The sequence below is a fragment of the Lycorma delicatula genome, chromosome 5 (assembly GCF_047948215.1).
Source record: "Lycorma delicatula isolate Av1 chromosome 5, ASM4794821v1, whole genome shotgun sequence".
Classification (NCBI taxonomy): Eukaryota; Metazoa; Arthropoda; class Insecta; order Hemiptera; family Fulgoridae; genus Lycorma; species Lycorma delicatula.
Window position 1 is genome coordinate 163630914 of NC_134459.1, and position 26907 is coordinate 163657820.

The following is a 26907-nucleotide window of genomic DNA, read 5'->3' on the forward strand; positions in this document are numbered from 1 at the left end:
AAATCTTCGTATTCTACTCAAGAATTTGAGAATCTCTTCTTCGCCAATCCTCCGTATTTCGAGTAGCTCAAAGACATCACACAGGTAAGCAGTAAATTGGTTAGCCTTATCTCCGTGCTCTGAGCTCTTGAAAAATGATATAACATTTTTATAAAACTATAAGATTAAAACAAATTTTCATTTGTTTTGGAGAAATTATTTTCACAGGAATGAGGATTTACATAATTATCATGACATGATAATGTAAATGTGATTATCATGACATGTTAAATGTGCTAATTATTTCACATTTCCCTAATTTTAATTAAAACTCTTTTAATGTTAAGCTGTTATATATTACTAAGCAATACTCTACGTGACTAATCTTTTTTTTTAATTTCTTGTTTATTTGTCTTCTTTACAGAACCAACAACAAGAGTAACAGCAATAACTAGCGGTATGGCAAAATTACCTTGTATTTTAACACCACCGTCCAGTCAGGATAGAGTTTCTTTGGTCATCTGGTATAAAGACGAAAGTAAAATACCTATATACAGGTAATTTAATTTTTTTTATCTTTAAAATATATATTTTTATCTGAATATCAACATATTACATTATATATGTTTTAATTTAGCCTACATATTTTTACTATATAAGACTTAAAATTAACATAACCTGCGTAAAACTGGATTACCAGAAATAAGATGTTGGTCTGTTAAACAAACTAGACAGAAATAATCTTTGGCGGTACAACTTTTCATTTTGTATTTCTCACAATTTTTAATTTTTTTTTTCTTACTTTGTCAAAGGTTTTATATTGATAATGTTTTCGTATCAGTAACTGAACATAATTAATATTTATCGAGAAAAATTACATTTAAAACAAAGTAGATAGATTTGTAGGTTATAAAAAAGTAGTTTTTCATAAAATTTGGAACTATAGATTATATGCATGAGTACGATGCAAATTAAATATGTTTGTATGAAGTAGCAACTAATATAGTAACTACTTTCTTTTCAACATCTTTCAATGTTGTTAAAAGAATAAAATCTTTGGGTATTTTTCTACGAATTACATACATAACGAATTATTGAACACAAAATAATTAATTGTATAATAAAACCAACAGTGTCAGTATAACGGAATAAAAAGCAAATAGTTAAAAAGCAATTTATTATACATTTAAATTTTCTATTTTAAGTTTTTTTTTTTTTGTCTTCAGTCATTTGACTGGTTTGATGCAGCTCTCCAAGATTCCCTATCTAGTGCTAGTCGTTTCATTTCAGTATACCCTCTACATCCTACATCCCTAACAATTTGTTTTACATATTCCAAACGTGGCCTACCTACACAATTTTATCCTTCTACCTGTCCTTCCAATATTAAAGCGACTATTCCAGGATGCCTTAGTATGTGGCCTATAAGTCTGTCTCTTCTTTTAACAATATTTTTCCAAATGCTTCTTTCTTCATCTATTTGCCGCAATACCTCTTCATTTGTCACTTTATCCACCCATCTGATTTTTAACTTTCTCCTATAGCACCGCATTTCAAAAGCTTCTAATCTTTTCTTCTCAGATACTCCGATCGTCCAAGTTTCACTTCCATATAAAGCGACACTCCAAACATACACTTTCAAAAATCTTTTCCTGACATTTAAATTAATTTTTGATGTAAACAAATTATATTTCTTACTGAAGGCTCGTTTAGCTTGTGCTATTCGGCATTTTATATCGCTCCTGCTTCGTCCATCTTTAGTAATTCTACTTCCCAAATAACAAAATTCTTCTACCTCCATAATCTTTTCTCCTCCTATTTTCACATTCAGTGGTCCATCTTTGTTATTTCTACTACATTTCATTACTTTTGTTTTGTACTTGTTTATTTTCATGCGATAGTTTTTGCGTAGGACTTCGTCTATGCCGTTCATTGTTTCTTCTAAATCCTTTTTACTCTCTGCTAGAATTACTATATCATCAGCAAATCGTAGCATCTTTATCTTTTCACCTTGCACTGTTACTCCGAATCTAAATTGTTCTTTAACATCATTAACTGCTAGTTCCATGTAAAGATTAAAAAGTAACGGAGATAGGAAACATCCTTGCGGATTTTAAGATATTCTGTTATTATTTACGGTTAGGAAATCATTTATATGACTTCTCTTTCTATTAAAATGGCTACTCAATAAAAAATTAAGATTGTACTGTTGTACGCGATAGTATAAAAATAACGCGTGTCACCTTTCTGTATTCACCTTTTGTATTCTATTTTTATTATTATGTAAAATATAATTAAGATAGTCAATTCGAAGTGAAATGAAGGCGTTTAATAATGAATGGTCAATTTAAAAATAGACGTTCAGAATTTATTTAAAACAAACAATTGAGATTAAAAAGAAAATTTGATAACAGTATTGTTGAATTTTCTCGGTATCTACATTTAAAAGTGTCTAAATATTTTTGTTGTAAAGTATCACTATTTCATTTCCCTTACCCCTTTCTCATTGTTAAAATAAGATTAAAGCGTTTTTTGGGTTCTTAATACAAATAAAATTGAAAACTCTTGGTTTTCTTATAATTACTTATTTCTTTTATAAAAAAAAAGTAAAACGATTCTACGGTGACATAATCCCTTTTCATTTATTCAACAAAATCCCAGGTTTATTAGAAGTAGAGATATTCAATATCTCTACTTAATTCTCTAAATAATTTTTTCCTCAGCTAGAAAGACATTGACCAAAAGGTTGAAATAATATTTTACTATATATGTATATATATATATATATATATATATATATATATACACGAGGTTTGTAAATAAAGTAATGAGACTGGTTCAGAAAAGCTTTTTATTTAAAATCCAATTATACATGGACCCTTATCACCTTCGAAATAGTTCCCTTGTGAAGCCAAGCAACGCATCAAATGGTTTTCCCACTCTTAATAGCAGTATTGGAACTCAGATACCGGAATCTCCTTCAAATAATTGGTTACATTTTTTTTTTATGTATTCCACTGTTCCAAAATTGTGTTCTTTCATGTTTTTTTTCAAAGTCGGGAACAGGAAAAAGTCGCAGAGACTCAAGTCTCTGCGACTTTTTGATAGCTGGTCTTACGCGGGCAACTCATTTCCACAGTCTTTCAAGAATTTATCGGAAATATATTGATTTATAATCTATCCTGTAGGCAAAAGCGACTTATTGACAATACCATTACTATCGAAGAAACAAATTAACATGATTTTGATTTTTGATTTTCTCATTTTTGCTATTTTGGAACGTGGTTAGTTAGAAGTATGCCACTCCTTGCTCTGGTGTTTTATTTCTGGGTCGTATCAATTATCGAAGATTCATCATCAGTAGTCGTAATAAAATTATTGTAGAAAATCAGGATCAGTTTATTCGCTGTAGAAAATCATAGCACACTTCTACCTTGTTGTTTTTCTGTTCAACAGTGAGGTTTTTTGAGACCAATTTTCCACAAAAGTTTATCATGTACATATCGTTTGTCAAAATTTGATGGACTGTGATACTGTTCAAATTCAATTGTTCTGCATTCATTCTGACAGTTAATCGCCGGTTGTACCGTATCAAGTTTCTGATTTGCTCAATATTGTCGTCACGTTTTGATGTTAACGGTTTTCCAGAGCGTGGATCGTCCGCAGCTGATTCCCGGCCATTTGAAAATGCTTTAAACCATCTAAAAACTTGGGCTCGTGACAGAGCGTTATCTCTATACGCTCCTTTCAATTTTCAAAAAGTTTTGGTAGCATTCTCACCGAGTTTAACACAAAACTTGATTGCACAACGTTGATCATAATTAGTAATACTCATTTTTGTAACGCACAACAAAAAATTGTTTCACGATAAGTTTGTTTACGTCTCACTTGGCAACAATAGATTAAAAGAATTAATACCTAATATAAATCAGCTGTTCATATAACCATATGTATACTAGTAACTTTACAGTGTTGCCACGTTGGCTGCCAAAAAATCTAGTCTCTTTACTTTATTTACAGACGTATATATTACCTCGTATATATATATATACGAGGTCTAATAATATATATATATATATTACACCCAATTTTGGCCAGATTTTCAACTCCACTGGATAAAGGGGCATGAGGGCTCCCTTTGTTTTCTCTTTTTTTAAGTAAAGTATAATTTTTTAGTCTTGTTGGATAACGTTGCTTCAAATTGGGCCAACTTATTGAAGTAAATAATTACAATTAATAAACTTCTATGCCCCGAAACACAAGGGGTCTAAATGGGATCTGTACTTAAAATATATGAATTTTAATTTTCGAGATTAAACATTTCACATTATTTAGTTATAATGTAGACGCGTACGATGTTTTTAAAAAAAGGGGTTTTAAAAGTTGATACGAATTAAGAATTGACTTAAAAATTGATCCGACTTAAAAAAATGTTTTAAGTTTTTAACAATTTCTCATGCTTTACCTGCTTTTAAATTTTGGATGTTTATAAAAATATTTTTTAAGTAGTTGTCGATTAGGTAATTCAAGTTAAACCCAAGTATTTTTATTAAAAATTTAGATTTTTTTATGGATTATACTTTAAATACAATGCAATTTCTATAATACAAACATTATTTGATCAAGGGGATCAACTGGAACCCACCGGGTTGGTCTAGTGGTGAACTCGTCTTCCCAAATCAGCTGATTTGGAAGACGAGATTTCCAGCGTTCAAGTCTTAGTAAAGTCAGTTATTTTAACACGGAGGAATACTAGATCGTAGATACCGGTGGTCTTTGGTGGTTAGGTTTCAATTAACCACACGTCTCAGGAATGGTCGAACTGAGACTGTACAAAACTACATTTCATTTACACTCATACATATCATCCTCTGAAGTATTATCTGAAAGGTAATTATCGGAGGCTAAACAGGAAAAAGAAAAGGGGATTAGCTGAAACCAAAACGTTTTACTAAACATTTTTATTTTGTTTCGGTTGTATATTATTAATACGGCAGAAGTTTTTAAGTAAAAACGTGATTCCCTCGGCTAGGTCAAATCAAGCCCATATTTTTTTACTGAATATGTAAATAATAGGATAAAGTCGTAATTGTATTTTAATTAATACGTAATTAACGTCATTTAGTATACATAAAAGCCACGTGGAATATTTCAAATAAAATTTTTTTAATGATAAAACCGGGAAAATTATGCAATCCTTTGCCTTTTTTTTTTTAAGAAATAATTAAAAATAATTATAAAAAACAAAGTTATAAAAGTATATCTGTCTGATTAATTGAAATAAAATTTTCCAGATTATTTAATAACTATATTTTCCTGCTATTCCAAAGACATTGAATATAATGAAACTTTTTAGTTTTATTAATATATTTAAGTGTATTAACAAAATTCGTTACACATTTTTGAATTATTTTAATCTATTATTTCCTAATGCAGTTATCTGGTATAAATTTTACTTATCATTATTATGTTATCTTTCCTCTTTTTTCTATTGTTGCGTTCACATGTAAGATATTTAATTTTATTGATATTGATTTCTGCAACTCTATAATCTTGGTATATTTCTATATTTGAAGACGCGTGATTATTTTTCCTAATATGAATTAGGTTTTTGTTTACTCTATTTAACTGCTTTTAAATATTCCTAAAAGTGTTTTTTTTATTCTTTTTGTAATTTTAATATAGAATTATTTACTATTATTCTATTCGTTATTCTATTTAATAAACATCTGCTTTATTAAAAATATTACGTAATCTTATTATTTATTTTATTTACTTTTGATTTATTTTATAATAATGTAATTATGTTTTTATCATGATAATTAAGGAGATAAAGTTCTATTTTCATACAATTTATTAATTTTATTTTTATTATAAAATTAACGTGTATTAATTTATTTATGTTTTTGATACATTTATTTACAAAAATAAGAATATTTATTTATTAATAAATGTTATTTTTATTCTATAAAACAAATTATTTTTAGCATTTCAGTTAAATTTATCCAGTTTTGTTTGGTATTTATTTTATTAAATTTAGCTCTTTATGTCAACATTATAATGTATGATATTTAGTAGTGCATTATCCAGTTGTACATTGATATTTTTCAAGTAATTGATTTACTGATTTATTATTACAACAGAACAATTATAAATTATTAATGGTAATAGTTTTATTACATTTTTTAATTACTTTTTAATAAAATAATCTTTTATGAAGTAATGAGTGATCTTTGTTATATACTCAACAGATATAACAGGCACGGAAATGTAGTAAGTGAAAAAAATAATTTGAATAAATAACATATGAATGTCGAGTATAAATACTGATGTGAAAAACACTCATCTTTAGTGAATATGTTTTTCTCGAAAAGTTTAAATTGATGTACTACATTTTTCGTAGTCCTTAGACATCTTTTTTGAGCTTTTTGTTATTCTAACCGAAAATATAATAATTATAAAGATTAGGCAAACAATCCCACAAAATGTGGGATTGTCATAAACAGAAATATAAATTCCATTTAACATAGTTTAAAATTATTCATCGGTGTTAAAGTTGTAAGCAATTTCCGATTAAATTACCTATATCATCCTTATTATGTAATGATGAATACTTTTTTTTTTTTTAAATTCAGTAATTATAAAATATTAATCTAACGTAACTTTTAATTACATTTACCTTTTATATATAAATTTAACACAATTTCCTTCGGTTGAAATTCAGGAAAAAATATTCTTTAGTTGACAAGGAAGTAGAGAATTATGAGGAATATACGTTTAGAAATGGATTGTTGATTGTTTGCCTGCACACACACACATATATATATATATATAATACCCACATACGAGTGTGGTTTCAGTATGGAAGCGACGGTGTGGTATGGGGTAGAACTAAATAATAGGCCCTCAAGGGATCTGTGAGTCAAGTCTGTGTGTGTACAGTACGTAATGCAATACCTCAGTCTCTGGGCAGCCTACCTCGGTAACACCACCAACATATTCTCCGTGTTCTATCTATCCCCTTGTCTACCTTTCTGGGGTTTCCAAAGTCGACCAGAAAACCAACCCTCTTTAATGATTAAGTTATCGTAATTCACCTCTATTAAAATAATTTAGTAAACAAAGCTTTGTATGTTCCATGTATTTTTATTTTAATGATTAGTTGGATTTTGGGTACGTTAACTGTAATAATAGAGATCATGTTTATTTATTTTTTGTGTAATTTTTCAGGTTTAGTAGAGAATCTGTAATTTAAAATTACAATATAATGAATGTTTAAAAGAAAACAAAGTATAAAAACTAAAATAAAACAGTCTATACAAATGCCAACATTTTATAGACACATTCAAGATAATTCAAAAACGTTTGCCGTTACGTAAACTTTTCTGCCGTTTACAATCTTTATAAATTTAAAATTCAAATGTAACTTCAGTTTTAAAACTTAAAGTTTATTTTCATTCAAATGATCTTATTTTCTTTGCTTATTTCTTATCTAAAGAAAAATACTTTTTAAAAATGTCTTGTTAAAACAATAAAATTCTAGAAAATTTTGAATCTTTTCAACACTACGATATAGGTATTCACTTCTAATTTATCATGTAATATGGCAAAATTTTAAACAAGAATATTTTTGTTCGTATATGCGGTTGGAAAATTATTTTCACCCTCATGAAAACCTATTAGAAAAAGTTCGGTTTGGTACAGTAAAACAATGTAAAGTTTATACATCATCATTTTTCTTTCCCGGTGAATATAGCTGGACAAAATAAAAGTGTGAGCAATCTTAAAATTAAAGAGGAAACTATGATGGTGATCATATCAAAAATGGGTAAGGGTTTTGTGCAATCTTTACATTTTAGGGTCCAAGTAGTTCTTCCAGTTGTAAAAAAACCCTATGCATGTTTGTGCGTATTTATGTACATATTAGTATCGAACTGCTTTTGAAGGCCTTACAGATGAGAACTGACCCGATCGATTTTCTTCAAATCTTAATCAAATATTTCTATGTTTGTAGGTATTGATCACTTTTTTTCAAAATTCATTAAGGGGTTAGGGGATATTGCGAAAAAAATCAATCTCGAATTTCTTCAGACGCATTTTAAAGAAAAGTTTTATAAACCAAATACGTTTCCAACCAATTCACAAATAAATTTTTTTTTTTTTTTGTCTTCAGTCATTTGCTGGTTTGATGCAGCTTTCCAAGATTCCCTATCTAGTGCTAGTCGTTTCATTTCAGTATACCCTCTACATCCTACATCCCTAACAATTTGTTTTACATATTCCAAACGTGGCCTGCCTACACAATTTTTCCCTTCTACCTGTCCTTCCAAAATTAAAGCGACTATTCCAGGATGCCTTAGTATGTGGCCTATAAGTCTGTCTCTTCTTTTAACTATATTTTTCCAAATGCTTCTTTCTTCATCTATTTGCCGCAATACCTCCTCATTTGTCACTTTATCCACCCATCTGATTTTTAACATTCTCCTATAGCACCACATTTCAAAAGCTTCTAACCTTTTCTTCTCAGATACTCCGATCGTCCAAGTTTCACTTCCATATAAAGCGACACTCGAAACATTCACTTTCAAAAATCTTTTCCTGACAATTAAATTAATTTTTGATGTAAACAACTTATATTTCTTACTGAAGGCTCGTTTAGCTTGTGCTATTCGGCATTTTATATCGCACCTGCTTCGTCCATCTTTAGTAATTCTACTTCCCAAATAACAAAATTCTTCTACCTCCATAATCTTTTCTCCTCCTATTTTCACATTTAGCGGTCCATCTTTGTTATTTCTACTACATTTCATTACTTTTGTTTTGTTCTTGTTTATTTTCATGCGATAGTTCATGCGTAGGACTTCATCTATGCCGTTCATTGTTTCTTCTAAGTCCTTTTTATTCTCGGCTAGAATTACTATATCATCAGCAAATCGTAGCATCTTTATCTTTTCACCTTGTACTGTTACTCCGAATCTAAATTGTTCTTTAACATCATTAACTGCTAGTTCCATGTAAAGATTAAAAAGTAACGGAGATAGAGAACATCCTTGTCGGACTCCCTTTCTTATTATGGCTTCTTTCTTATGTTCTTCAATTATTACTGTTGCTGTTTGGTTCCTGTACATGTTAGCAATTGTTCTTCTATCTCTGTATTTGAACCCTAATTTTTTTAAAATGCTGAACATTTTATTCCAGTCTACGTTATCGAATGCCTTTTCTAAGTCTATAAACGCCAAGTATGTTGGTTTGTTTTTCTTTAATCTTCCTTCTACTACACAAATAAATAATAACAAAAAAAAAATTAAAAAATCAATATCGACTTCTTAAAATAGAGATATGTGTTTTTTTGTTATTTTGCTATATCTTCCTAATAATCATCAAAGATGAATTAATTCATCAAACAAAAACAGATTGCAGTGCTCAACAGTATATGATAAAAAAAATTTGCTTATTTAAGATTTTTTTTAAATATTGTATAATAGTAGAATATCCACCAGTTTCTGATTGTTAACGAATAAGAAAAAAAACTTTTTAGTCAATATTTGTGTCTTTTACTCTTAAGAAATAAATATATTGATTACGTTAATTGAAATGTAAAGGTTCTTGGAAATATAATTTTAATTTACATTACTTTATTGGTGAGTAAACCAGAATCGAATAAAATGGTATTAATAATAATCGATATTCAAATTTTCTGAATATTTATGATTTACATCGTAAAAATTTTTATGTATCGTAAAACTTTGTAAAAGAATCGTGAAGAAAAATAATAACGTTGAAAAATAATACTGATAAGATTAGCCCAAAATTTTATTTAAAAGTTTTATTACACAACATAATTAAATTGGATGTTTTACTTTGTATAGAAATTCATTCACTTTTCAATTCCTCTCAAGAATGAAATTTAAATGAGTTTGTAACGTTGTAAAAGTTTTACTTTTGATGTTCCGTTTTTAATGCCTCTCTTACTTCATTCATCTTTTCTAATTCTAAGGGCCAAATAGCAAAATTTTCCATCAACTGGTTCGAGTATACTTTCTTCTTTATCTTCCATTATATTTAAGGAATTATTTTCTTTTTTCACTTAGAAAATTTTACAACTTTTGTTTTTGTATTTGCTTAGAAATCAGTTTATCACAGAGGGATAGTGATATTTCAATAATAATGTTTTTGTCGAAATTGTTTTCCGGCAAACAAAGGGAGAAGGTATTAATATATATATTTTTATTTGATACTTTTTGAATTAGGTTATTTTTTTTTGTTTTACCTGCTTTATCCATTCTTCGTATAACAATTTAAACATAGTATCAAAGACATCATTCTGTTTTTGGAAAATAAAAGTTTTTTTTTTTTAAGATTGGATTGCATTGTTTCTGCATTGCTCGTAATTTGATTACCTTATAATATTAACGTAATCAAAAAAAAAAAAATTTTATAAATAATCAAATTATTTGATTATTTATAAAAACCTCTTCAATGTAAAAAAAATGTAAACTATTCTAATCAAAAAAAATTCCTTCTTTTTCAAATATTTTTTAATCACAGGAGCAATTCAAATTTGTAGCCATTTGTTACTTTAGTCAGATTTCTAATTCAGCTTGTAAGGATAATGTCATTTCCATTAAATACTAAATGACTAGATACAATCTTCGATTAGTACACCTAGATTTGCTCATCTTTTCTTAAAAAATAAAATCTGATATGGACACCACAAGACTTCCTTGTACGCCTATTCAATTACGTCTATTCATTATACGCATTTTTTTAAATGAAAAGTACATAAAAGTTTTTTTCATGAATAACTTCTGATATTTTTTCATATTCTTTTATATATTGTTATTATTGAATTACTATTTATCGTAACTTATTTTTACAATCAGAGGTTAACAATTATTAATAAATCAATATATTTAAATTTAAAAAAAAGTTAAAAGAAAGGAGATGAAGTCTGATTTGAACCGATGTGCTTTCACGTTGTAAGATACAAATATTTCATTAATTAAAATTTTATTTGGCTATAACTCTTGAACCAATGAAAATAAGAACCACTTATGATATACTTGTATCGTTGAAAAGCTCTTAATGAGAGCTTATTACTGCAGTTAAGAAAAGTCCAAAATCCATTTTTTTTTTGGATTTTGAGCTTTTTAGGACACTTTTCGTCCAGTCGAATACAATCACAAGGAGGGGAGGTGCACAACTAGATGTTACAGCCGTCCTAATTTCAAAACTTCAACATCCTACGGCTATTCGTTTTTGAGTTACGCGAGATACATACGTACATACAGACATCATGCCGAAACTAGTCAAAATGGATTCAGGGATGCTCAAAATGGATATTCCGTTGAAATCTGAAAATCGAAATTTTTCGCGATCACAACACTTCCTTTACTTTGTACAAGGAAGTAAAAAAAATATTTAATAATACGGGTAATAAAGGACGCCTTTGCCGAACGTTTAAAGATTACTAGCTAAAATTATTTTTTCCACAACTAAAATTATTTCGTAATAGTACCTTTTTAATTATTTTAAACAAATGATAAAGTTAATCCTTTAATTCTAAAATCTTTCATAAAAAAATAAATCTTATTCATTCAAAAACTTCTTCAGTTATAAATATGATTATACTATTAAATTATTTGTCTTTATGTTATAAATGATGCTGTACACAAGCTAACTTGATAAAAATGAAATATTATTGTATAAATATTTTAAATATTCAAAAAGCTCCTCAACCATTTTCTGTTTAGAAATCCGGCAATAATAAATAGTATTTCTTCCCTAATCATTTCGTAGATATATTTTTATTTTTTTGTTTGGTTTGGTAGATTAATATAATATGGAAAAAGTTTACCCCCCATTGTGGAATTTTTTTAATAGATATTCGTGTAAATGTTTAACATTTTGGCGTTTTAATTATTCTATTATTTATTATAACTAATAAATTACTGTAACTAATAAATTAATGAACCACTAAATTTTTAGTGGTATTAGTGGATTTATTTAGTGATAGATATTAGAAATGTAATTCTATTAATACATATAATTTACCTTTTTAATTAAATTACAACTAATTAGAACACAGAAAATAATAATAGTAACATATAATCAATCAAAAATTAACAAAAATCATGCCTGATATTATTAACGCAAACAGAAATCACAGTTTATATTTTTTTTTATTAGTGACAAATAAAATATTTATATGAATAATACAGTGAATTTCGATTAATAGAACTTCCGGTTATTCGGGGCAGTCATATTTAACTAGGGCAACTTTGTAAAAATAGAAACATATCGATATAACTCATGTCCGGTTTATCAGTTCAAAGTAAGGCCCACTAATTCGTAAATTGTGTTATTCTACTCGTAAATTAACACAATTTTATTAGTTATTCAAATCATTTAAATGTTGTAAGGAAGGTAATTTCTCCTTGACTACTAGAAAAATTTTGTATTTACTGTTCTACAAACTTTAAGTTGTGAAGAGCGATGACAAAATAATCAAAAAATTACTCAAAAATTGGACGAAGTTAATATTATAACGACAAACCCGAAGAAAAAACATATCTACTACACAAGATGCAAAAATTATTATTATTGGTCTTCCTCAGTATTTGATGCAAGAAGTTAGCAAGTCAGTCCTAAATTTGTAGAACACCAGGAAATGAAAGAGAGGGGAAGGAACAGAGCAAATTAGAAGAATTTTTTCAAGAAGTTTAACTAAGAAAAGTACTTTAAAGTGATAATTTTGTATTTCACTGACCATAAATGACAGTCATTATTTTGACTTATACCTCTATATTTTTTTATCAAGCTTGGTTTTTTTTTTTTAATGTAAGATTAAAAAAAAAATTTTAATTTTGTTTATGTAACATTAATCTTGTACTAGAAATAAAATTCTAAATAATACGACGCAAATTCGTGTTTAATAATTAGTATGTACTCTATTTTTTTTATAATCTCATTTTTTGTTATACTGCTTAATAGGGTCGTGTGGTTCCGGTCCCAAAGTGGCTCGATTATCCGGAATCCACTTTATTAATTTTGAATACATCTTTTGAAAAACTAATGAATGAAAATAAATAGCTTATCAAAATAAATGCACAATAAAGAAAATTTATTGTTCCTTTTAATGTATTATTTACATGAATTTCTTAAAATAAAATTTAGTTACCTACAAAACAAATCGTAGATCAAGATTGTAAAAACAAACTACCGTTTATGATTAGTGACTGAAAATATAATCTATTTTTTTCTTGACATAAATGAACATAAATTGATTTAAATATTTAATAAGTCATTCACTTATTAGGATTCACTATTTTACCTAGAAATTGGCTAAGTAGACACGGAAAGATTTATCTGCCGATTAGCCAATTTGTCGATGACATAAAGAGAAATCTGTTCGTTAATATTCTAGTAATTACGATGAGCGATAAATCTTTAAAAAATAAAATTAGTACATAATTTACTGATGTAAAAATTTATCTAAAAAAGTTTTTAAAAAAATTGTTGTTCTCGAACGATAAAGATGGGTGATTTTTCATTGAGAGATTAGTTGATATGATTTTTCATTGTCACACAAGATAAATCCTTGAAAGATATTCCACAGCACTTATACCACAGTCACATGTCACATGGTGTTGGTCAATAACTTTATTATTTTTTTTTTACTATACAGTTCTGTTTATTTTTTACCACTCCATATTTCAGTTTTACGGTGTAGTAAAAAGTTATTTCTATTATGTATTATTTTTTTTAGTATTATTATTTTATTTTATTTCAGTTATGTATTTTTCGGTTTTATTTATTTTTATTTTTATGAGCACTTAAAAATATATCAATGAAATGCCATCGAAATAATTTCTAAGCAGTTTAACAGAAATATTTCTAGTATCATGTACGCATATGGAATTCAACTAGTCTAGATTAATACAAATAAAAATCTGAAATTTGACTCATACAAAGAATTAACTGATTGTAGCAAGCGATATTTTTGTAATGCTGACAAAATTTATCTAGAAAAAAACTAGAGTCTGCGTACAACCTTTTGCAAAAAAAAATGGAAGAGTGGAAAAGAAGAGGATCAGACTACAGGAGATAACCCACCGGGTTGTTCTAGTGGTCTTCCCAAATCAGCTGATTAGGAAAGTCGAGAGTTCCAGCGTTCAAGTCCTAGTAAAGCCAGTTATTTTTACACGGATTTGAATACTAGATCGTTGATACCAGTGTTCTTTGGTGGTTGGGTCTCAATTAATCACACACCTTAGGAATGGTCGAACTGAGAATGTACAAGACTATACTTCATTTACACTCATTCATATCATCCTCATTCATCCTCTGAAGCATTATCTAAACGGTAGTTACCGGAGGCTAAACATGAAAAGAAAGAAAGACTACAGGAGATAACCCATTTGGTTGTTCTAGTGGTGAACTCGTCTTCCCAAATCAGCTGATTTGGAAGTGGAGAGTTCTAGCGTTCAAGTCCTAGTAAATCCAGTTATTTTTACACGGATTTGAATACTAGATCGTGGATACCGGTGTTCTTTGGTGGTTGGGTCTCAATTAACCACACATCTCAGGAATGGTCGAACTGAGACTGTACAAAACTACTACACTTCATTTACACTCATACATATCATCCTCATTCATCCTCTGAAGTATTATCTAAACGGTAGTTACCGGAAGCTAAACAGAAAAAAGAAAAAACTACAAGAGATATATATATATACTTATCTATGGTACTTCGATATGCTAATATTTACAACCGACGACATTATAACCCGAGCCAGTCTTGAGGCTAGAAAAAGAATAAGTTAAAGTGTTGAAGATTTACCTGAGCCTGGAGTAAATAATAGCAATCCCAAAATATCGGCTTAATTGGATTCAGCCGATGAAAGCTTTGCAATTCTAATTATTGACCAAAGAGAACAGAGCATAGAATCCATAACTACAATAAGTAACAGGTCCAACGTGGCGTTTTCACTCACGTCTGATACACATCTGATTAATACTGAAGAATAATACTCTGAGACTTTTGAAATTCGCAGAAATTTACGCAAATAATTTGGTCACATCATTCTAAAAGAGATAGAGAGATAAATCGTTGAAAACTAAAACTGTCATCCATTAATGGGAAATATTTCTCGATTATACTGGCTTATTGATTTTTTTATTTTGTCAGCATTTGGTTCAGTAATGATGGGAACACGAAACTACTTGGGCAATTTCTTTCGTATGTTAATGTGTTATTAAATGCGTTTTATTTTTGCTACAAGTGTGCCATTTTTGAGAATAGCTTATTTCTATTCCGGTAATGTTGTGATCTCTCAAATAATTAACATGAAAAAGGAAAATTTGTTTTTAAATCTATTTATATGCTTAAATTATTTTAATATATATATGTCGAGATTTAGTATAATATTTTTTGAATTTTAATAAGCTGCTTGTGTTGAGAAGTAGAATATAATTTTACGGGATATGCATAGTATAAAAGTGAAAAGTAATCTGTGTTTTAATTGTAAGTTTGCGTTTTAATTAAAATTGTTTGAATGTGCAGAGATATTGTGGTAATTAGAAATGAGTAAATATGAAATATGAGGAAAGTAATTTTACAGTGCTTTTACTTTTGATTTTCGTTAAAAGAATTCATATATTTTTTCTCTCTTTTCTGATATGGATCGAATAGTTAATCAACTTCCATAAGTAAGTTGTACCTGTTAAAAAAAATGTATATTTTTCAGAATATCTTCTGTTTTAGTTATTAAATTTATGATTGTTTTACATGTATATATTAAGCTTCTTTTTACATAATATTTTATAGGTTGTGTTAGCAATCTATAAAATATGATTAGTATAGTCATGTAATTATATATGCAGATTATATATTTTACCGTTTAAAAAATCCTACAAAAAGGGTTTCTTGTCCTTTTACTTATAATTATTTAATTAAAGTATATAATTATTTCTGTTCTTACAATACGCATGCTTGCGTGCTTGAGGTAGTAAATAATACAGTATGAAATAACTGAAATTTAAGTATAGAAATCATTTACGTCAGGATTTCAACATGCGCGATGCTACAACTAAACTGATGTGTAGGATAGATGAATAATTATTGTTTGAGTCTTTGATTATGTATAACAAACTGAAAATACAATATCTCCAATTATTTATCTAATAGTTCAAGTATTTGTTTAAAATATTGAAAAATATTTTATAAAAATTGTTTTAACACCCTTACGCAATGTGTATCAATTTGATCCTTTGTTAGGATTTACAATAGACAATGAAAATAAATTTAATTCGTAGTAAGGTTTTACTAGAGAGCAACATGCAACATATTTATTACACCTATAATGTTATGCGTATGTTTCCATTTCCATCCAGCTATTTGTTTCACCGTTTATATTGATATAAATGAATGAACAAGGAGCGGTATCTAAAAAAATAATGTTTTTTTTTTAATTTAACCATAAAATATATATGTTAGCATACTCCAGCCTTTAAAATAACACTTGTGATTTGATCAAATATTTAAAAATAAATTACTACGGACTTTAATTTAAAATCAATTTAATTTTTTTAAACGTCAGATAAAATTAAAACTAATTTCTCTTCGTAGCATTTAAGAAAATTTATTTACATCTAACCCAAGTTAACCTATTTTTATTCGTAGAAAATCAAATCATATTCAATAACTAACTGTACATCATAACACAAAAAAGTAATATGTTGCATATTTGTAGAAATATAAGAATATGTAATACGTTGTTCGTCATTAATAAATAAATCGTAGGCGTGGTTTGTTAAACTGATTAGCAATTTATCTTTTTAATATTAACCTAATATATCATAATACTGGTTTTTATTATCAGAATTGCAACAAAAAACAATAAAAATAAAACTTTTTTAATTTAAATATAACTTGTGTTATTGATGATTTCGAAAAACAACGACAAATCGTTCCCGCGATTCCGTCATTTTGTTCTCATTGTTTACTTATTAGTAATAAACATTCACGTGATAGAAAATGTTTAAATGAAAACTTCGAATAAAATTAATATACTAGGAATGAAATCTAAATATTATAAACAAAAATTTACCCAGTTTCTTACTGGTCACGAGTGCTTCAAAGCATACATATATGCGCGAATGTTGAGGGTCTCTTGCGGAATGCAACTATTACGGGAAATAGGACACCGCCGAACACACGGTCTGTGTGCTATCAGTTTCTGAAGCATAGAGAAGGAAGTTGGAGAGAATTCGAGGTGCTTTCCCCTGGACAACATCATGGGAACTATGGTACAGACAAATTGAATATGGCACACGGTTTACGAGATATTGGTGAAGATTATCTCTACGAAAAAGTGCAGGGGTGAATGATTCCCCCTGATTCTCCCGTAGATATTGTTCATATTAAAACAAATCCGAAAGATGGAAGCAACAAAAAACACCTCATTCAATAGAGTATCCGTAGATGTTGCTGTGTGGTTTTTTGAACATATATATAAATCGATCTATCTGGTTTATCTCTAAAAGAGCTGAATACCCGTACAACTAAAGATTTTGCATATAATATATATTTGATTCATCCAAACCGAATCGTAAAAGGTATTTATAGATTGTTAATTTTAAGTTTATAATAATTAGTATAATTTTTTTTAAGTATAATAATAATTAGTAGAAGTCGATGCAACGTTTTAGAATCATATCGATTGTTGTAAATATAAAAGTCATATTTTCACATCATAATCGTTTTTCGAAATATAACGCTGCTAAGTAGCTTACAGCTACATATATTGCGGCATTTCATGATTATATAGGAAAATATTACAGCACATTTTTTCTTTAAATAAATTGGTAATTAAAAAAAAACAACTTGATCAATTTTTTTTTGTCTTCAGTCATTTGACGGGTTTGATGCAGCACTCCAAGATTCCCTATCTAGTGCTAGTCGTTTCATGTCAGTGTACCCTCTACATCCTACATCCCTAACAATTTTTTTAAATATTCCAAACGTGGCCTGCCTACACAATTTTTCCCTTCTACCTGTCCTTCCAATATTAAAGCGACTATTCCAGGATGCCTTAGTATGTGGCCTATAAGTCTGTCTCTTCTTTTAACTATATTTTTCCAAATGCTTCTTTCTTCATCTATTTGCCGCAATATCTCTTCATTTGTCACTTTATCCACCCATCTGATTTTTAACATTCTCATATAGCACCGCATTTCAAAAGCTTCTAATCTTGTCTTCTCAGATACTCCGATCGTCCAAGTTTCACTTGGACACTCCAGACATTTAAAGCGACACTCCAGCGACACTCCAAACATACACTTTCAAAATTCTTTTCCTGACATTTAAATTAATTTTTGATGTAAACAAATTATATTTCTTACTGAAGGCTCGTTTAGCTTGTGCTATTCGGCATTTTATATCGCTCCTGCTTCGTCCATCTTTAGTAATTCTACTTCCAAATAACAAAATTCTTCTACCTCTATAATCTTTTCTCCTCCTATTTTCACATTCAGTGGTCCATCTTTGTTATTTCTACTACATTTTATTACTTTTGTTTTGTACTTGTTTATTTTCATGCGATAGTTCTTGCGTAGGACTTAATCTATGCCGTTCATTGTTTCTTCTAAATCCTTTTTACTCTCGGCTAGAATTACTATATCATGAGCAAACCGTAGCATCTTTATCTTTTCACCTTGTACTGTTACTCCGAATCTAAATTGTTCTTTAACATCATTAACTGCTAGTTCCATGTAAAGATTAAAAAGTAACGGAGATAGAGAACATCCTTGTCGGACTCCCTTTCTTATTACGGCTTCTTTCTTATGTTCTTCAATTATTACTGTTGCTGTTTGATTCCTGTACATGTTAGCAATTGTTCTTCTATCTCTGTATTTGAACCCTATTTTTTTTAAAATGCTGAACATTTTATTCCAGTCTACGTTATCGAATGCCTTTTCTAGGTCTATAAACACCAAGTATGTTGGCTTGTTTTTCTTTAATCTTCCTTCTACTATTAATCTGAGGCCTAAAATTGCTTCCCTTGTCCCTATACTTTTCCTGAAACCAAATTGGTCTTCTCCTAACACTTCTTCCACTCTCCTCTCAATTCTTCTGTATAGAATTCAAGTTAAGATTTTTGATGCATGACTAGTTAAACTAATTGTTCTGTATTCTTCACATTTATCTTTTATTTTATAAAATAGATTTGATAATGATTCCGTGATAACGTGTGTAATTATTATTATTATTATTTGTTATTTATTATTATTATTATTATTATTATTATTATTATTATTATTATTATTATTATTATTATTAACTCACTGGTTAGAATTAAGTGTAATTCTGCTTATTCACGTAAAACGATCTAGATTGTTTGTAAGCCTATTGTTATCAAATCAGAAATTTAACACATTGTAGGACTGTGCTTGAGGTATTAATTTGGCATCTCTGTTTCCGTGATGGGTTGACAATAGTACATGTTCCAATATAATCGACTTAACTGTGGCCACACCCAGAATCAGATTGGGTAATACAGTGATGTCTTAAGACAATTAATCAATATCACGCCTACAATAAAATATCACGTCTAAATTAATTATGCAGTTTAATTATTTATTTAATTTAAATACATGTTATGAATCCATAAACATAGTTCAAAGAATGAAAATTCTTTTTAAACATTTTAGAAAAACTTAATATTATTTCAAAATAAGAAATGAAATGTTTTTTAAGTGTTAACATTATTTGTAAACTTTTAATTTGGTATATTTATATTGCCATATATAGAGTGAATTAATCTATATTGACACATATATGAAAAAACTATTATAGAGATCTGTATATTAATTCATTCTCAATGTTTTATAAAGTTTATCGATAACGTGAAAAACCTCTTATTTTTGGAGATTTTTTTGAGTTTTGATTCATAATTTGAAAAGATGATTTCACAAAAATTATAAATAATTTACGAACTTTAATTTCTGTGAGATTGCAAAAACGTATTCAGAATTTTATATGAAATAAAAAATTTAAGGGGTGTATCTAATCAATAAATTTCAAAGATTTTCCTATTGAAGTTAAAACTTTTATTCTTTTTTATTTTTTTTTTAAATTGAGTAATATATGTAGTACAGTTTTACTTCTTTGTACGAAGTAAAGGAAGTACTGTGATAGCGAAAAATTTCGGTTTTCAGATTTCAACGGAAATATCCATTTTGACCATCCCTGAATCCATTTTGACTAGTTTTGGCATGACGTCTGAACGTACGTACATGTGTATGTACTGTATGTACTACGCACGTACGTATAGCTTGTCCAAGCCGAATTGGCACAGATCAGTTTAACAGCATAGCTGTATATCTTGCTGCCTAATGAGCACGGGTTTATAATACAATTCGATTGAAGACAGTATGTATACGGTACAATTGCTGTTTATTTCAATCAATAAACAAATTGACATTTTGTATTTATTAGTTACTTATTCAATCCTGAGTTTACATATTATTAAATTAATAAGTTATTTCTTTATATAATATAATATTATTTTATATTATAGTTTTCTTTTTATAATATTATGCAGACAAATCAGCTGTTACACTTTAGTGTTTAGACCAAAGCATATTTATTTGTAGTTGTATAACTGTATATAATATCTAAGCCAAACAAGCAGAATATTGATGTCTACTGTTTATGCTATGCTCTTTGCTCTTTTTTAGTTATTATGCTAGTGCTTGTTACAAAATACGTAACGAAATACATTACTACGTAAAATGTAAAAGTTTTACTGAAAAAAGGATTGACGAGCTAGTAAAAACAAATATAAAAACAGAAAAACAAGAAATAGCTACAAATCAAAGTAATTATATTTAATTTTTTTCTTACTTTAAGTATTGAAAAATAAGTTATCTAAGTATTTATGTATTATATTATTCGGTTATCAATTTATTATTTTTTTTATATAAATATAAGACTTAAAATAATTTAAAAATTTATTATTTGAATTTATTTATCGATTGAAATAAACATTAGCATAAAAAAAAAACAAATTATACCGTAAATTAGTATAAAAAAAATTAGCTAAATTATAAAATTACTATAAAAAAAAAATTATACTGTATATATACCTTAAAATTGATTATACCGTATGTATACTGTCTTGCAGGAGTAGCTTATTATGCGCTAGCTACGCAACCATGCCTAAATGTGTTCTTTTACAATTCGGCCTGGATAAGCTATACATATGTATCTCGCTCGCACTCAAAAACGATTAGCCGTAGGATGTTGAAATTCTGGATTTAGAACTGTTGTAATATCCAGTTGTGCACCTCCCTTTTTGATTGCAATCGACTGAACCAAAATTGTCCAAAAAAGCCCAAAATGGCAAAAAAAAATTGGATTTTGGACTTTTTTTAACTGGAGCAATAAGCCCTCATTGAAAGCTTTTCAACTATATATGATATTTATTTTCATTGGTTCCAGAGTTATAGCCAAATGAAATTTTAATTAATGAAATATTTGGCTAGTACAAGGGGAAGACATATTGGTTCAAATCCGAGTTCATTTCCTTTTTCTTTTAAACTTTTTTTTAATTTAAATATATTGATTTATTAATAATTTAACTTCCGATTGAAATAAAAATGTACGATAAATAATAATTTAATAATGACAATAAAAAAAGAATACGAAAAAATATCAGAAGTTATTAATATAACATTTTATTTTATTTTCATTAAAAAAAAAAAAAAAATGTGTATGTATAATTTAATAGGCATACAAGGTAGTCTTGTGATGTCCTCATCATATATTTTTTTATATGTTCTGGCTCAAAAAATAATTTAAAAAAATTAATGAATAAAAATATAAGAATTAATAAATTCTCTCATAAATTAATAATTTAAAACTTTACATTTTACTTTTTACTCTTATTTAGTAGTGCATTTTGATGAGAATTTTACCGATATAATACGTATTTGAATAAAACTAGCAATTTAATAAAAATTATATCATCTCTTTGTGTAAAATATACGATAACCTAAGATTAAGCTTAATAATCTGATATACTTCACTTTTAACCAATTTTTAAAATGAAAAGATATTTATTCCTTAAGCTTTATCAGGCATTAGTCACGACCGAATGCTCTGATAATCCTTTTCCAAGATTTTTTTTTTTTTTTTTTAATTTTTTAGAGAATTTTTTTATTTTTAAATAAGAAAGTTCCAAAGTAAAATTACTCCAATATCAGCTAATTTTTGTTTTTTTAGCGAAAATTTATATGATTGGAAGTTTGAAATGAGTTAATAGAATAGTCTAAAGCAATATGATATTGAGTGTATTTGTTGAGTAATTTTAATAGAATATACAAATTTGAAGTAAAATTTAATATCTATTGTTTAACGTATTAACTGGGTTCCCAGAAACCTTAGCTAATATTTAATAATATCTTAATACAGCTTTTCTGTACTGTTCTTCTTGTTTTGTATTAAAAGGTCAGTTTTAGAATTTTACTTTTTTCTTGTTAGTAGGAATCAATTTTAAAAGAAATTGATATTAAAATGGTTTAAACAAAAATTAAACCAATGTTAAAAACCGTTCTAGTGGAAATAGAATCATATGACATTTTTCTTTAAATCTAATAAATTTTTGAATTTGACGTATAATATTAATATTCGCTAAATATTTCTGCACCTTTCTGATATATATATATATATATATATATATATATATATATATATATTTACATGTATGTATGTATCAATTTTTCTGATCTAACAGAGGCAATGTACATAAAATGAAATTTTTCTTGATCCGATTACATTTATTTATAGCTTTATATCACTTTCTTAATCCTTTTTGATTATGCATGTAAAGTGTCTAAGATATAAAAGGCATTAATCAGAGAATAGGGATGTTCACATTGGTGCTACAGTAATAAAAATATTGTTTTAGGGACAGCCACTGCCTAACAAAGAAACGGGAAACCACTTTGTTCTGCTTAAACCGTATTATTAACAGTGGTCAACATAATTTTTGTCTCAGGATTACCATTAAGTATACTTAATGCAGTTTTTTATCCTGTTTTAAAATATGTATTCGGAATTTCTCTATCACCCACAGTTTTTTGTTGTTTTAATTATTTTAAATTGTTTTTCTTCCATTTGTCCATTGTCAAGTGAAAGCTCCTAGAGCATTGTAAATATGATGGATCCAAATGAGCTAACTCAACTACTGCTGTGCAGGTTCAGATGTGTGTAGACATGTACTAGATGTGTATAGACATGTATAGGCATGTACATATAGCATAGCATACATTCGTCAAAACTATGCTAGTAGTGAGATAATAGTGAACCAGTAAACACGTTATTGTGAGTACTTTGTGTGTCTGAATTATTGTTATTACATATTTACAACATTTAGGCCTCAGATTAATAGTAGAAGGAAGATTAAAGAAAAACAAACCAACATACTTGGCGTTTTTAGACCTAGAAAAGGCATTCGATAATGTAGACTGGAATAAAATTTTCAGCATTTAAAAAAAAAAAGGTTCAAATACAGAGATAGCAGAACAATTGCTAACATCTACAGGAACCAAACAGCAACAGTAATAATTGAAGAACATAAGAAAGAAGCCGTAATAAAAAATAGAGACCGACAAGGATGTTCTCTATCACCGTTACATTTTAATCTTTTCATGGAACTAGCAGTTAATGATGTTAAAGAACAATTTAGATTCGGAGTAACAGTACAGGGTGAAAAGATAAAGATGCTACGATTTGCTGAAGATATTGTAATTCTAGCCGAGAGTAAAAAGGATTTAGAAGAAACAATGAACGGCATAGATGAAGTCCTACGCAAGAACTATCGCATGAAAATAAACAAGTGCAAAACAAAAGTAATGAAACGTATTAGAAATAACAAAGATGGACCAATGAATGTGAAAATAGGAGGAGAAAAGTTTATAGAGGTAGAAGAATTTTGTTAATTGGGAAGTAGAATTACTAAAGATGGACGAAGCAGGAGCGATATAAAATGCCGAATAGCACAAGCGAAACGAGCCTTCAGTCAGAAATATAATTTGTTTACATCAATAATTAATTGAAAATATTTTTAAATATGTTTGGAGCGTAGCTTTATATGGAAATGAAGCTTGCACGATCGGAGTATCTGAGAAGAAAAGATTAGAAACTTTTGAAATGTGGTGCTATAGGAGAATGTTAAAAATCAGATGGGTAGAAAAAGTGACAAATGAAGAGGTATTGTAGCAAATAGATGAAGAAAGAAGCATTTGGAAAAATATAGTTAAAAGAAGAGACCGACTTATAGGCTACATACTAAGTCATCCTGGAATAGTCGCTTTAATATTGGAAGAACAGGTAGAAGGAAAAAAATTGTGTAGGCAGGCCACGTTTGGAATATGTAAAACAAATTGTTAGGGATGTAAGATGTAGGGGGTATACTGAAATGATACGACTAGCACTAGATAGGGAATCTTGGAGAGCTGCATCAAACCAGTCAAATGACTGAAGACAAAAAAAAAATATTTACAACTTTATTTCTTTTAATTAAACGTTAGTTTCAAAATGCCTAGAGTTTGTTTAAATCATACTAACAATTTTTTTTTACGTGTTTGTGGGGAAGTGACGCTCAAGTCCCAAAGACGAAACCTTACTCCATTAGTAAAAAAGTGTTATGAACTTTATTTTGGGTGTAAGTCGGGGACCAAAAAAGGGCCTGGGCCCCAAATGTCTATTCTTTATCGTCTTCTTGGTTTCTCACTACATGGAAAAATGGCACACGACACATTCATTTGCTATCTTTATGATTTGGAGGGAACCCAAAGATCACTCTTCTGACTGTTATTCCTACTTAACACACATTAAAGGGATTAAGTCAAAACAAAACATGCAGTGGTATACCCTAACTTACAATCTGCAATGAGACTAGTTCTACACTGTAAAGGATTACCCATACCAAAGCCTCCAGAACATCTGACATTAGATGAAGAGAGCTCAGAGTCTGGTGGAAGTAAAGAAGCAAAAGAAACCGATTCTGGTGATACAACTTTTGAACAAAGCAGTTCATCTGAGCCTCATTTACTGACTCAAGAAAACCTTACCGATTTTATACGAGATTTAAGGTTATCCAAAAAAAGCCTCAAATGCTTGCTTCCCGACTAAAAGGATAGAATTTTCTTCAAAAGAATACAAAGATATTTACTTATACTAATCGTAATTCTGAATTTAAAAACTGTTTTTGTGAAGAGAGTGGCTTAGTGTTTTGTAATGACATTTCTTCTCATATGGAGACGCTTTGTAATGAACATAACCGAGCAGAACGGCGCTTGTTCTTTGATTTCTCTAAAGTTAGGGGCTGTGGTTCTGCATAAAGGCAATAAATTTCCATTACTATCTTTGACTCAATCTGCTAGTATAAAGAAATATATGAAAACTTTTAATGTGTATTGGAAGAGCTTCAATTCGCAGTGTGTGAGTGGAATATTTGTGGTGATTTTAAGGTAATTCATTCTTGGTCTGCAGCTTGGTTACACAAAGTACTGTTGTTTTTTGTGTGAATTGGATAGTAAGAATAGAATAGATGCGTGATGAAACGTTTGAGGAACTATAGAATCAACTGGAGAAAGCAGCTTCGCAAGCATTCAAAAATGTTACTCAGGTTTTTTTGGGAAATCGAAAGGCAGAAAATTACCGTGATATTGCCAACGATCTTATAACCTCTTATAAAAATTTGGGTAGTAATTTTTTTTTTTTTGTCTTCAGTCATTTGACTGGTTTGATGCAGCTCTCCAAGATTCCCTATCTAGTGCTAGTCGTTTCATTTCAGTATACCCTCTACATCCTACATCCCTAACAATTTGTTTTACATATTCCAAACGTGGCCTGCCTACACAATTTTTCCCTTCTACCTGTCCTTCCAAAATTAAAGCGACTATTCCAGGATGCCTTAGTATGTGGCCTATAAGTCTGTCTCTTCTTTTAACTATATTTTTCCAAATGCTTCTTTTTTCATCTATTTGCCGCAATACCTCTTCATTTGTCACTTTATCCACCCATCTGATTTTTAACATTCTCCTATAGCACCGCATTTCAAAAGCTTCTAACCTTTTCTTCTCAGATACTCCGATTGTCCAAGTTTCACTTCCATGTAAAGCGACACTCCAAACATACACTTTCAAAAATCTTTTCCTGACATTTAAATTAATTTTTGATGTAAACAACTTATATTTCTTACTGAAGGCTCGTTTAGCTTGTGCTATTCGGCATTTTATATCGCTCCTGCTTCGTCCATCTTTAGTAATTCTACTTCCCAAATAACAAAATTCTTCTACCTCCATAATCTTTTCTCCTCCTATTTTCACATTCAGTGGTCCATCTTTGTTATTTCTACTACATTTCATTACTTTTGTTTTGTTCTTGTTTATTTTCATGCGATAGTTCTTGCGTAGGACTATGCCGTTCATTGTTTCTTCTAAATCCTTTTTATTCTCGGCTAGAATTACTATATCATCAGCAAATCGTAGCATCTTTATCTTTTCACCTTGTACTGTTACTCCGAATCTAAATTGTTCTTTAACATCATTAACTGCTAGTTCCATGTAAAGATTAAAAAGTAACGGAGATAGAGAACATCCTTGTCGGACTCCCTTTCTTATTACGGCTTCTTTCTTATTTTCTTCGATTATTACTGTTGCTGTTTGGTTCCTGTACATGTTAGCGATTGTTCTTCTATCTCTGTATTTGAACCCTAATTTTTTTAAAATGCTGAACATTTTATTCCAGTCTACGTTATCGAATGCCTTTTCTAGGTCTATAAACGCCAAGTATGTTGGTTTGTTTTTCTTTAATCTTCCTTCTACTATTAATCTGAGGCCTAAAATTGCTTCCCT

The 26907-nt window shown here is 28.8% G+C and overlaps 1 protein-coding gene across 1 annotated transcript in view; it reads left to right on the forward strand.

The window, feature by feature from the left end:
- Positions 1–407: 407 nt before the first annotated feature.
- The window catches only part of LOC142325556 (neural cell adhesion molecule 2-like), a 769074-nt gene continuing 742574 nt past the window's right edge, over positions 408–26907 (forward strand). Inside the window, exon 1 of the mRNA XM_075367446.1 lies at positions 408–536. Within this exon, the coding sequence (XP_075223561.1) occupies positions 439–536 (98 nt within the window). The 5' untranslated portion in view covers positions 408–438. The remainder of the gene's footprint in view (positions 537–26907) is intronic.